This window comes from Lytechinus pictus, unplaced genomic scaffold (assembly GCF_037042905.1).
Source record: "Lytechinus pictus isolate F3 Inbred unplaced genomic scaffold, Lp3.0 scaffold_19, whole genome shotgun sequence".
Classification (NCBI taxonomy): Eukaryota; Metazoa; Echinodermata; class Echinoidea; order Temnopleuroida; family Toxopneustidae; genus Lytechinus; species Lytechinus pictus.
Genome location: NW_026974140.1, coordinates 13,602,493 through 13,615,175, shown reverse-complemented (window position 1 = coordinate 13,615,175; position 12,683 = coordinate 13,602,493). Strand labels below are relative to the sequence as shown.

At 37.6% G+C, this 12,683-nt stretch overlaps 1 protein-coding gene across 2 annotated transcripts in view; it reads left to right on the top strand.

Annotated features, from left to right (window-relative positions):
• The window catches only part of LOC129260856 (calnexin-like), a 34,644-nt gene that overhangs the window by 6,597 nt on the left and 15,364 nt on the right, over positions 1 to 12,683 (top strand). The window contains exons 2-5 of one of the 2 annotated variants that reach the window (XM_064114411.1): positions 2,093 to 2,159; positions 7,062 to 7,166; positions 11,424 to 11,660; positions 12,320 to 12,443. In XM_064114411.1, the coding sequence (XP_063970481.1) occupies positions 11,431 to 11,660; positions 12,320 to 12,443 (354 nt within the window). In that variant the 5' untranslated portion in view covers positions 2,093 to 2,159; positions 7,062 to 7,166; positions 11,424 to 11,430. The remainder of the gene's footprint in view (positions 1 to 2,092; positions 2,160 to 7,061; positions 7,167 to 11,423; positions 11,661 to 12,319; positions 12,444 to 12,683) is intronic. The other variant, XM_064114410.1, reaches the window with a different exon arrangement.

Genomic DNA, 12,683 nt, shown 5'->3' with positions numbered 1-12,683 from the left:
TTACCAAAAAAGACAGGGGACGATTGCCTAAATATGTCCCAAATCAAGATTTAACCTCTCAATTCAGGACAATCGCAAACATGAAACAAGGGACAATATTCATAGAATATACGCAATACGACAAGGCTCTGAATCTAGCCTTATCAACTGTAATTAGCCCAATCTAAAACTGATTTCTCGTACTCGAGCGGCGACCATTTCCCCCCACGCAGCGGGGCATAGGGATTTGCTCGTCCGATGCGCAATAGGGGGCCGTTAGCTCGCCGCGAGACAATTATACCCCAATTAATTTCAATAATTTGGCCTAAAATGCCCACAAAAGCAGGCACAGTCAGGCTCGCAGCGCCACTGTAGCGGTCGCGCCCCCAGCTTGACCACTAGGTTGATACCTGAAGCTAGAATATAAGGAATAAGTCACTAACCAGTATTTTCCTGGAGTGATGTCCTAGTTCCTGTCTATTCCGTGTGAGTTCAGCTTCAAATACAATGATCCAAGGGATCCAACGTCCTCCAGCGTCTAAAAGGGGTCCAGCGCCATCTCCCGGTGGAAGACCTATATGGGGGGTGGGGTGACTTACTACAACATATACTCGTGATCCAGTCCCCATGCTATATGGCCTATGGGATACACAATTCACTTTGCACGCAGTGGGGACAGTTCCAACACTCAGTATAGCTATACTCGTGATACAGTCCCCACGCTATGGGATACACAGTTCGTTTGGCACGCAGTGGGGATAGCTCCAACAGTATCATACTCGTGATACCGTCCCCTCACAACATAAAATCGTGCTCGTTCAACAAGGCAAGGGGATGGGGACAGTTTCCCGATGCAATGTGACAAGGATAAAACATTTTAGGGTATGGCTGCGGAAGTTGGGGGCCCGGTGGGGGGGGGGGGGTTAGGGACTTCATCAGCCCAAAATATGACCATAGGATTGTGATTTTTTGTGTTCATATAGCACAAAAGTGCAGTCTTTTTTCTAGACCCGCTTAATTAAAAATTATAATATAAGTCCAGTCTTTTTTCCAGACCCGGTTGTTTAAAAAATTATAATATAAGTTCAAAGTCTTTTTTTCCAGACCCGGTTGTTTCAAAAATTATAATTGGAAAAAAAAACACTTTTGTGGTGTATCGTGTATGAACGCATTACTATAGGGTTTTAGTTTTTAGTTAAAAGTAACCGGGTCTGGAGAAAGACTACGGGCTTGATTCTCAATTTACTCTTAGCGCATATATTCACAATAAGTGAAAACAACAACAAAGACATTAATTTCACCAGTTTTAATTAACTTTGTCTGGAGAAAAGACTAAGCTCGATTCTCATTTTTTATTCCACTGGAATATCATTATCGTATCCTAGTTTGGACTTGTATTATAATTTTTGAAACAACCGGGTCTGGAAAAAAAGACTTTGAACTTATATTATAATTTTTAAAACAACCGGGTCTGGAAAAAAGACTTTGAACTTATATTACAATTTTTTAAACAACCAGGTCTGGAAAAAAGACTGGACTTATATTATAATTTTTAATTAAGCGGGTCTAGAAAAAAGACTGCACTTTTGTGCTATATGAACGCAAAAAATCACAATCCTATGGACATATTTTGGGCTGATGAAGTCCCCCCCCCCCCCCCACCGGGCCCCCAACTTCCGTACTTCCATACCCTAAAATGTTTTATCCTTGTCACATTGCATCGGGAAACTGTCCCCATCCCCTTGTTGAACGAGCACGATTTTATGTTGTGAGGGGACGGTATCACGAGTATGATATACTGTTGGAGCTATCCCCACTGCGTGCCAAACGAACTGTGTATCCCATAGCGTGGGGACTGTATCACGAGTATAGCTATACTGTTGGAACTGTCCCCACTGCGTGCAAAGTGAACTGTGTATCCCATAGCGTGGGGACTGGATCACGAGTATACTATACTGTTGAAACTGTCCCCACCGCCGTGAAAATCAAGCTTGATTCCCCGTTGAGTGGGGACTGTATCACGAGTATATAATAAATTAATAGGGAGAGAACCCAAGTGTTTATATACACTACAGTGTGTGTTTCATTTGTGTGTGTTATCATTTTGCTACAGTCTTACAGAGCTGTCCGAGAGTTGGGGACTGTGTTCTGGAGAAGGGAAGTGATTTTCATGCGTTCTGGTAGGTGTGATTCTAATAATCCCCACTTTTGGATTTGGGGACTATATCACGATTATGCCTGTTGTGGCTTTTGGTTCAAGCCCGAATGCCCATTTTCAGAAAGATTTATTTTCATGATTTTATTTTTGCTTTTTATCATATAATAATAATATTTTATAAACTTGACAAGGTCAAGGCTCATCAGCCAGGCCCAGCTCAGCCAGGTTTGTTATTAATCGTGCATGTTTCCTTATTTTGATCTTTTGTTTTTGTGTTGACTGTGACAAGTTGTCCTGATTGGTGAGGAAATTATTGAGCTGAACAGTGAAAGTGATATTAGACCGATAAATGGTTCTATTTCTGTCAGGGATATGCTCCGCTGAGACTTTGTCTTTGTGAGTTCGTCTGGCTCCGTGGCGCATCCCACTCATTCAATAAACAAGTTTATGATATAACCTTGTTCTCAGTTATAACTTATATCTCCATGTGTGGCAAAATAAGGATGGCAATGTTTGACTTATTTTCTCTTTTTCTTTGGGACAAATGCTTGATTTTTTTACACTGACAGTTTCCATTACACCTATTCGTCATACAACTTGGCCCTTAAAGGAGAATGAAACTCTTGGAGCAAGTTAGCTTTTGTGAAAGCAGAAAAATCAAAGAATAAGATCAACAAAACTTTGAGTAAAATAGGACTAGCAATAAAAGAGTTATGAGCATTTGAATGTCGAGATCACTAATGCTATGGAGATCCTCCTATTGGCAATTCGACCAAGATCTGTGATGTCACACACGTACAACTCTCCCATTTGGACACTGAAAATATACCCCAAAACATCTCTTTTTGCTCATTCTAATCATATGACAAACGATTCATCAATGATATAATGTTGTGAAACCTCTGTACTTGTCATCTCATAAAGAAAACACCTCACCCTGTGATAGACTCTATAAAAGTGAGAATATAAGTGAAATAAGTACTAAAGTAATGAGGGAGTTGTACGTGTGTGATATCACAGATCTTGGTCGCATTGCCGTTGTGAGGATCTACATGGCACTAGTGATCTCAATATTCGAATGCTCATAACTTTCTTATTATTCATTCAATCTTCCTCAAACTTTCAACAGTATGTTTCTTTGATTTTTCTCTTTGATATGGATTCAGCTGGTTTCAAGGGTTTCATTCTCCTTTAAGTAAATTTGATTTGTTAAATTATTTTTTTCTTAATTAAAAAAAAGAGATAAAAAAATGAAAATTTTCTTGCCATATTATTTTCCACCAATAGAGGGCGTACACAAAAATATGCCCAAAATTCAAGTTTTTGAGCGCTCTAGTGAATACAAAAATTATTCCCAAGTTACTAATGAAAAATAAATTGCAACTGTATGGAAATTAGTAATTTTGGTCACAAAAGTTATATTTAAATCATTTTTTAAAGTGTGTGCTCTGTACAGCATTGGCATGCCATAGTCCAACCTGTAGATTCCCCACAGGCAGGGTGGTTGCAGTGAACAAGTGGCGCATCCTAGTCTTAGTAGAGCGGATTAGCCGAACAATTGTGCAAATTATGACTAAAGCATGAAACTTTCACAAGTATTAGTATATGCCATAAGATTTATTTTAAAGATGGGAGGTAAATTTATAAATGCCATTTTCGGCCGTTGCCATGGCAACGGATTAATTTCTCCAAAATAACATGCATTCCCATGTAAATGGTAAATAAACATGATATAGATGACCAAAATGATAATTTTCAGGCTCCCAATTGAATACATATGAAATTTAGAAATATTCAAGATCATCAAGAAAGTTCCAATTGGTCCGTTGCCATGGCAACGGCTTGTTTTTCCCCAGAAAAGTAAAAATTTTGATTAAAAAAACGTTGTAGAATATGATTTATCTTTAATTTCCCCTAACTTTACAGTGCTTATCGAAGATATTTTGGTTGCTAAATGTGTAAATTACATCTCAAGCCATTGCCATGGCAACCAAATAACATCTAATTTAAGATTAAGATTTGACCCCCTCATTTGAACAAAAAATACAGAAAGTGTTCTGCAGGAGTTCTTTATAAAGATAAAAATTAATGTTGCCTTGGTAAAGCTTGAATTAAATTTAAAAATAAACAATTTTGCAAAGGACCCGTTGCCATGGCAACATCTTATTTCCCTCTAGAAAAGTAAAAATATTGATGAAAAGGTAAAATACATGTACAGTAAGATCATCATTCCATTTTCCCTAATTTCAAGGTACTAATCGAGATATGTTTGTGACTAAATTTTATAAATATAACATCTTAAGCCATTGCCATGGCAACCAAATAACATCTAATTTTTTTTTAAAGTGGATGATAAGGTTAAAAACAGGTGAAAGATACAATGAATATTAACTTAATGTGCATACGTAAGGTCTGACCTACTCAATTAATTTAGGGGAAAATAATACAGTCAGTGTTCTGCATGAACTAAATTAGAATGATAAACATTGATGTTGCCTTGGTAATACTTGAATTCAACAATAAATATCAATATTCAAAATGGCCTGTTGCCATAGCAACAGATAATTTAGTATCAGTTTTGATTAAAAAAGGGACTGTAGAATCTGATTTTTCTTGCATTTCCCCTAATCTTTGTGTGCTAAACATCGATATGTTTGATGCAAAATGTATAAATAACATCTGAAGCTATTGCCATGGCAACCAGATAATATCTAATACTAAAAAATAATGATTTGGATGACAAGATTTTGGACAGGTGGAAAATACAAATACAAATAACTCAATATGCGAAAGGTTTGGCCGGTCATTTAATTTCGAACAAAAATTTCAGTAAGAGTTCTGTATGAGTTCATCAGAATAATAAAATTATGTTGCCTCGGTAATACTTGAATTTAATGATAAATATTAGTGTTTCAAATGTCCCGTTGCCATGGCAACAGCTCATTCCCCCATAAAAGTATCATGTTTGATAAACAAAAAAATTGTAAAATCTGATTTATGACAAAATGCAGATTTTAAACTGTTTTTCGATCAATTTTGGTGCTTTTGGGAAAAAAGAGTCGTTGCCATGGCAACGGCCCATTTGCAACATTGATATTTATCATTAACTTCAAGCATTACCAAGGAAACCTCAAATTTCATCATTCTAATGAACTAATGCGAAACATTGTAATCTTTGTTCAAAATTAAATGACTGGGTCAAACCTTGAGTTAATTGTTATAAATTGCATTTTCCACCTGTCCATTATCATGTCAACCATGTTATATTTTTTTCAAATTAGATGTTACTTGGTTGCCATGACAATGGATTTATATGTTATTTGCATGTAAACAGCAAACATATCTATTCTTACCCTAAAGTTAAGGGAAATGAAAGAAAAATCAGATTATACAGTCCTTTTTAAAAATTGACTGTATTATTATCCCCTAAATTAGTTGAGTAGGTCAGGCCTTACGAATGCACATTAAGTTAATATTCATTGTATCTTTCACCTGTTTTTAACCTTATCATCCACTTTTAAAAAAAATTAGATGTTATTTGGTTGCCATGGCAATGGCTTAAGATGTTATATTTATAAATTTAGTCACAAACATATCTCGATTAGTACCTTGAAATTAGGGAAAATGGAATGATGATCATACCGTACATGTATTCTACATTTTTATCAATATTTTTACCTTTCTAGAGGGAAATAAGCTGTTGCCATGGCAACGGGCCCTTTGTAAAATTGTTCCTTTTTAAATTCAATTCAAGCATTTCCAAAGCAACATAATATTTTATCTTTATAAAGAACTCCTGCAGAACAATTTTGTATTTTTTGTTCAAATGAGGGGGTCAAAACTTAAGCATACAGATTAAGTCAATTCCAATTGTATTTTCCACCTATCCATTGTCTTGACAACCATGTTATTTTTGTAAATTAGATGTTATTTGGTTGCCATGGCAATGGCTTGAGATGTAATTTACACATTTAGCCACCAAAATATCTTTGTTAAGCACTGTAAAATTAGGGGAAATTAAAGATATATCGTATTCTACAACTTTTTTTAATCAAAATTTTATTTTTCTGGGGAAAAACAAGCCGTTGCCATGGCAACGGACCAATTGGAACTATCTTAAAGATCTTGAATATTTCTAAATTTCATATGTTTTCAATCGGGAGCCTGAAAATAATCATTTTGGTCATCTATATCATGTTTATTTACCATTTATATGGGAATGTATGTTGTTTTGGAGAAATTAATCCGTTGCCATGGCAACGGCCGAAAATGGCATTTATAAATTTACCTCCCATCTTTAAAATAAATCTTATGGCATATACTAATACTTGTGAAAGTTTTATGCTTTAGTCAAAATTTGCACAATTGTTGTGATTTTTGGAGCTAATCCGCTCTACTATCTTGAGAACTCCATGATGATGTTTTTTTAATATTTTGACATATATTTCTTCATCATGTAGTCTTAAACCGCCGGCCATATATGTATAAGAGACACATGTAAACAAAGATAGATTTCCCTATCCCTAGGAAATCCATAGTTAAAGGGTGAAATCAGTTTGTAGGGTCAAATTTTATTTATCTATGAACCTTGATGCGCCTAATGCGTATAAAGGGATAAAAATTATTTCACTATAAATGGTAAAAATGAGACGTTTCTTTCCAGACCGATCTCCTGTAGATCCCTCGATCCGTTTGTCAACAAAGCAAATACAATACAGCCTGACCCTTGAACCGCTTCGTTATGACATCTGATTAGCGATGCCGTTTTGAAGAACAATTTATTGATAAAATGAATATTTCACAAATATTAAAATTTAATACGTGATTATAAATAGTATAATACTACTAATTATTTATAATCATGTATTAAATTTTAATATTTGTGAAATAATAATTTTCATCTATAACTTGTTCTTCAAAACAGTATTGCTAATCGGATGTACGTCATAACGAAGCGGTTCAAGGGTCAGGCTGTATTGTATTTGCTTTGTTGACAAACGGATCGAGGGATCTACAGGAGATCGGTCTGGTAAGAAACGTCTCATTTTTGTCTCACCTGCATAGCAGAGTGAGACTATAGGCGCCGCTTTTCCGACGGCGACGGCGGCGTCAACACCAAATCTTAACCGAAGGTTAAGTTTTTGAAATGACAGCATAACTTAGAAAGTATATGGACCTAGTTCATGAAACTTGGCCATAAGGTTAATCAAGTATTACTGAACATCCTGCTTGAGTTTCATGTCACATGACCAAGGTCAAAGGTCATTTAGGGTCAATGGACTTAGACCATGTTGGGGGAATCAACATCAAAATCTTAACCTAAGGTTAAGTTTTTGAAATGTCATCATAACTTAGAAAATATATGGACCTAGTTCATGAAACTTGGACATAAGGTTAATCAAGTATTACTGAACATCCTGCATGAGTTTCACGTCACATGACTAAGGTCAAAGGTCATTTAGGGTCAATGAACTTTGGCCAAAATGGGGGTATCTATTGAATTACCATCATAACTTTGATAGTTTATGGATCTGATTCATGAAACTTGGACATGATGGTAATCAAGTATCACTGAACATCCTGTGCAAGTTTCAGGTCACATGATTAAGGTCAAAGGTCATTTTAGGGTCACTGAACTTTGGCCATTTTAGAGGTAATTATTAGATTGCTGTCATAACTTTCAAAGTTTATAGATATAGTGTATAAAATGTGGATATAGGGGTAAATCAAGTATCACTGACAAGTTTTAGGTCACATTATCAAGGTCAAATGTCAATGGACGTAGTATTGTATCACATGAATGGTGTTTTTTGTGAATAATTATTAAAAGGTTGTTTTTTACAAAGTCAGCACTGCTGCTATATTGAATCGCGTGATGCAGGTGAGACCGCCAGAGGCATTCCACTTGTTACCATTTATAGTTAAATAATTTTTATCCCTTTATATGCATTAGGCGCATCAAGGTTCATAGATAAATAAAATTCGATCCTACAAACCAATTTCACCCTCTAACTATGGATTTCCTAGGGAAATCCATCTTTGTTTACATGTGTCTCTTATACATATGGCCGGCGGTTCAAGACTCCATGATGAAGAAGTATATGTCAAAATATAAAAAAAAATTCATCATGGAGTCCTCAAGACTAGGCGCATCCCCTCCAACATAGGCTGATGATAATGGCGGCCATTGGGCTCGCCCGGCTCGTAATGGTGGAGCAAACAACCGCCGCTTAACTACAGCGTCTATGGAATAAGGGTGCGCTGGCGCACCCTCCTCCATTAAATTTGATGGGGTAAAAGGAAAGAAATAATAGAGATAAATTTATATTAAATACATTCAGCTTACCATCTTTTTGAAAAATATGCCGGAAAATACCGAATTTTGATGACAAACAGATCAGCCAGGTTCTTTGATCGCCGTCAGCGTACGAACGTGCCAGCCAATCCTCTGGCGTGTCCGTACGCTCAGCTGTAGCTGGCTTTGATGTGATAATCTGTCTGAGGGTCGGCGATCCTTTATTTTTATATACACTACTCAAAAAAAGTTAAGGACCACTTTTTAATGTGTGTATACAATTTTTAAACCGGGTGTTGTATTTCTAGAAATACCCGAATATGGCTGTCTTGAATCTCCTCAAACACCCTGTAACAATTTCACACATGGGTGGTTTCAGTTGTTGCATGATGTCTCTCGCATTATTGCATATCCTGAAAAGTGGGCCCATTGTGAAGTGGTACAAATGTGGATTCAAATGCATTTTCTGTCTTTAGTCTCTACAATCAACAAATTGCTGACAACAGCAATGCCAAGATACAGCTGTCCAGGATGCCATCAAACACAATGAAATCAATTTCACACATGCAGTTCTTTCATGTCTCTTGCATCATTGCAATGTGCCCGTACAAAAGTGGCTTCCAAAGCATTTTCTGTCTTTAGTCTCTACAATCAACAACTTGCTGACAATAGCAATGCCAAGATACAGCTGTCCAGAATGCCATCAAACACAATGACATCAATTACACACATGCAGTTCTTTCATGATGTCTCTGGCATCATTGCAGTGGGCCATAAGACAAGTGTCTTCCAAAGCATTTTCCGTCTTTAGTCTGTACAATCAACAACTTGCCTACAACAGCAATGCCAAGACACCACCTAAGTGAAACAGATGTAGCCAGAGCCCTAGGGATGCCGGAAGCTGGCCTCAGTCAGCGAAGAGTAGCCAGAATGATGGGCGTGTCACACAGTGTCATTAGCAGAGCAAATCAAAGACACCGAGAGACAGGGCTATACTCCGAGAGACCCCGCAGTGGCCGACCAGTTTCGACAACCCCTAGAGATGATCGCTACTTGACGAATCTCAGCCTCCGCAACCGCTTTCACAGTGCACGCCGCCTCAACAATGACTTCGCTGCAGCAACTGGAGTGATTGTTTCCACTCAAACAATCCGTAACCGACTTCACAGAGCCAATATGCATGCCAGACGGCCAGCTCAGTGTGTCCCACTCACCCCTGCTCACAGAAGAATTCGTCTCAACTGGGCCCGGGAGCATGTCAGATGGACCAGACAGCAATGGCGTAGAGTTCTGTTCACAGATGAGAGCAGATTTTCCCTTGACCACAATGATGGACGTTCGAGAGTCTGGAGGCGACCAGGAGAGAGATTTGCAGACCCCTGTATTGCAGAACATGACCGTTATGGGGGAGGCAGCGTCATGGTGTGGGGAGGCATCACCTACGCCAACCGTACTCGTCTCTACGTGGTCCCAGGGGGAGCAATGACAGGAGTGAGGTACAGGGATGAGGTCCTTGAACCTATAGTGGTGCCATTTGCAGAAAATGTGGGACAAAACATCCTTTTCATGGATGACAATGCCCGTGCCCACCGAGCTAGGGTGGTGACCAAGTTCCTTGAGGGCCAGGGGATTGAGCGTATGGAGTGGCCAGCGAGGTCCCCGGACTTAAACCCGATAGAGCACGTCTGGGACATGATGGGGAGGAGTCTCGAGCAGCTCGAAGCCCATCCACTTGGACTGCAGCAGCTGGGTGTGGCTCTGGAGGCTGCATGGGATGCACTGGACGTCAGAGACATCAATCGCCTCATCAGCTCCATGAGACAGCGCTGTGAAGCCGTTATTGCTGCAGGAGGTGGTCACACTCGTTACTGAACTGCCTGAAAGACACTCAGACATTCGTTTTTACCACTTCATGTCGGTAGCTGATACCCCTCGGGGCCCACTTTTCAGGATGTGCAGTGATGCGAGAGACATTGTGCAACAACTGAAACCACCCATGCGTGAAATTGATTACAGCGTGTTTAAGGACATTTAGGACAGTTGTACTGAGGTATTTCCAGAAATAAAACACCTTGTATAAAATCTTTATGTACGTTTTAAAAAGTGGTCCTTAACTTTTTTTGAGTAGTGTATTAAAGATAAATGAAAGTAGTTGCAGTAAACACTGATTTCACGAGAAAGTCTGTAAAACCAGGCTTAATTGTCATTATATCATCAAGGATCTAGATCTGGTACAGTTACATAAAATGAACTTTGTGAAATCTTGAAATCTACGCTGAAAAATGTTCACACTGAAGATCACCAACACAGATAAACGCACGTGGGACAGTGTATTATTATTGCTTTGAATGTCGGCCAGACGTTTGACCCGAATCCCGTGCTTATTTGCTAATTTCTCAGCAATTACACAATTTCTTCCAGAATCCTTTGGCACATATTTTTTATTTATACAAACCGACACTTTGGTGGTCATTTCATTGGATTCTGCACAAGCTCATTTTGAAATCGTTACCACAACTGGCATTTATCTTTGATAATTTGATTTGGCATTCATACCGAACCAAAGTTCAGAAAAAAGGGCAGAACCGAACCCAAACATGCCACCTGACTTGCAGCATTAGGATTACCCCTTTCAGAGATTCTGACCCATTTCTATAATCACACATGGAACAATAGGAATCCATAGAGCTCAAAATAGAGTGTTTTATGATTTTATTTTCATCTTCAACTAACCATTGATTCTCTGTCGCAAATATAAGCAATTATGGTTTTCTTGAATAAAACAATATTTGTGAGTTTTAAAGTGTTTATTTTGTGTTCGCAAGCGAATTTTGTTTGATGGGCAAACACTTAAAAATACTAACTGTTCACAATATTATGTGTACTTCATGATTGATATCCATAAGTGAATGGGATGTTATAACAAATGGAATACATGTAGTCTGTCTTTAAAGCAGGAATATGTTGTATTTTTTGTTCTTTTGTGTTCAGAATCAAGATGAAGCTGAATTTCATACTTTTGTCTCTCCTCCTTGGATCCCTCACTGTTATCCATTGCCAAGATGATGTAGATGAAGAGGATTATGATGACGAAGAGGATACGGATGTTCATGTGGAGGAAGAGGAAGATGTAGCACCTATAGAACAGGTGGATTATTCACCACCTGAACCATCAGGACCACATCACTTTGCTGAAGCATTTGATAGTGCAGATGTTCTTGGCTCAAAGTAAATCTTTTATGTCTCTTCATACTACTTTCTAAAAGAAATAGACTACTTTTTTTATATGGCCATTTGGAGTAGTTCCTCTTCAATTTGGAAAATAACCTTAATTACTCCTATAGATTTGCAGTTGATCACTTTATCTCAACTTTGTAAAGCCAATGACACCATCATACTTGATTTATGGGTACTCTGAATATGACCAAATCTTGTGCTTTTATGCACCATGGTTTTTACTAAACAGTGTGCTCTTCCTTTACAAAGTGGCATGGCCCATTGCTGCATTCATGACTCTTAAAGAAACAATTATTATGATGCCTTTCACAATTCTATATTAAATGTGGCCCAGACCTATAAAGGAAAATTCAGCATTTCATGAGTGATTCTGAGTTTATCTTTGTTAGCGCAATCAGTATCTAAATTGTATGGCTTCAGGTTGAAAGGATCAACAGCAATTTTTTTGTCATTGATTTTTTTTCCCCACGTTTCCATTTTTTTGTGCTTGAGAATCAACCTAAATTGTAGCATCATAACTGGTATCATGCCATTTGATTGACTTGGATCAAATAGGTAAATGAAAAGAATTTGTCAACAGTATTATATAATTGTTCCCCTTCCTTAATGAACAAATGATATGATGGTTATGTCTCTTCTTTTTTATATAGGTGGGTTCCGTCTAAAGCAAAGAAGGATGGCGTCGATGAAGATATCTCAAAGTATGATGGGAAATGGGCCATTGAAGAAGCAGAAACGTCTCCACTTGCTGGTGACATGGGACTTGTATTAAAGGTAATAAACACTCTGGTTTTAAAAGAGGCCAAATCCACTTATGTAGTTCCAGATGAAAGAGAATTAAAAAACACAAGATTTTGCATGCATGTGTATGGAAATATATATATATTTTATTATTGATTTTCAATTTAGATCTTGGTAAAAACCTGGTTCTCAAATGAAATTGTGAATATTATTGTGTTATAACAAAAAAATTAACGTTTGTATTTTCATTTTCGTATGTTCGTGCTTTATGGA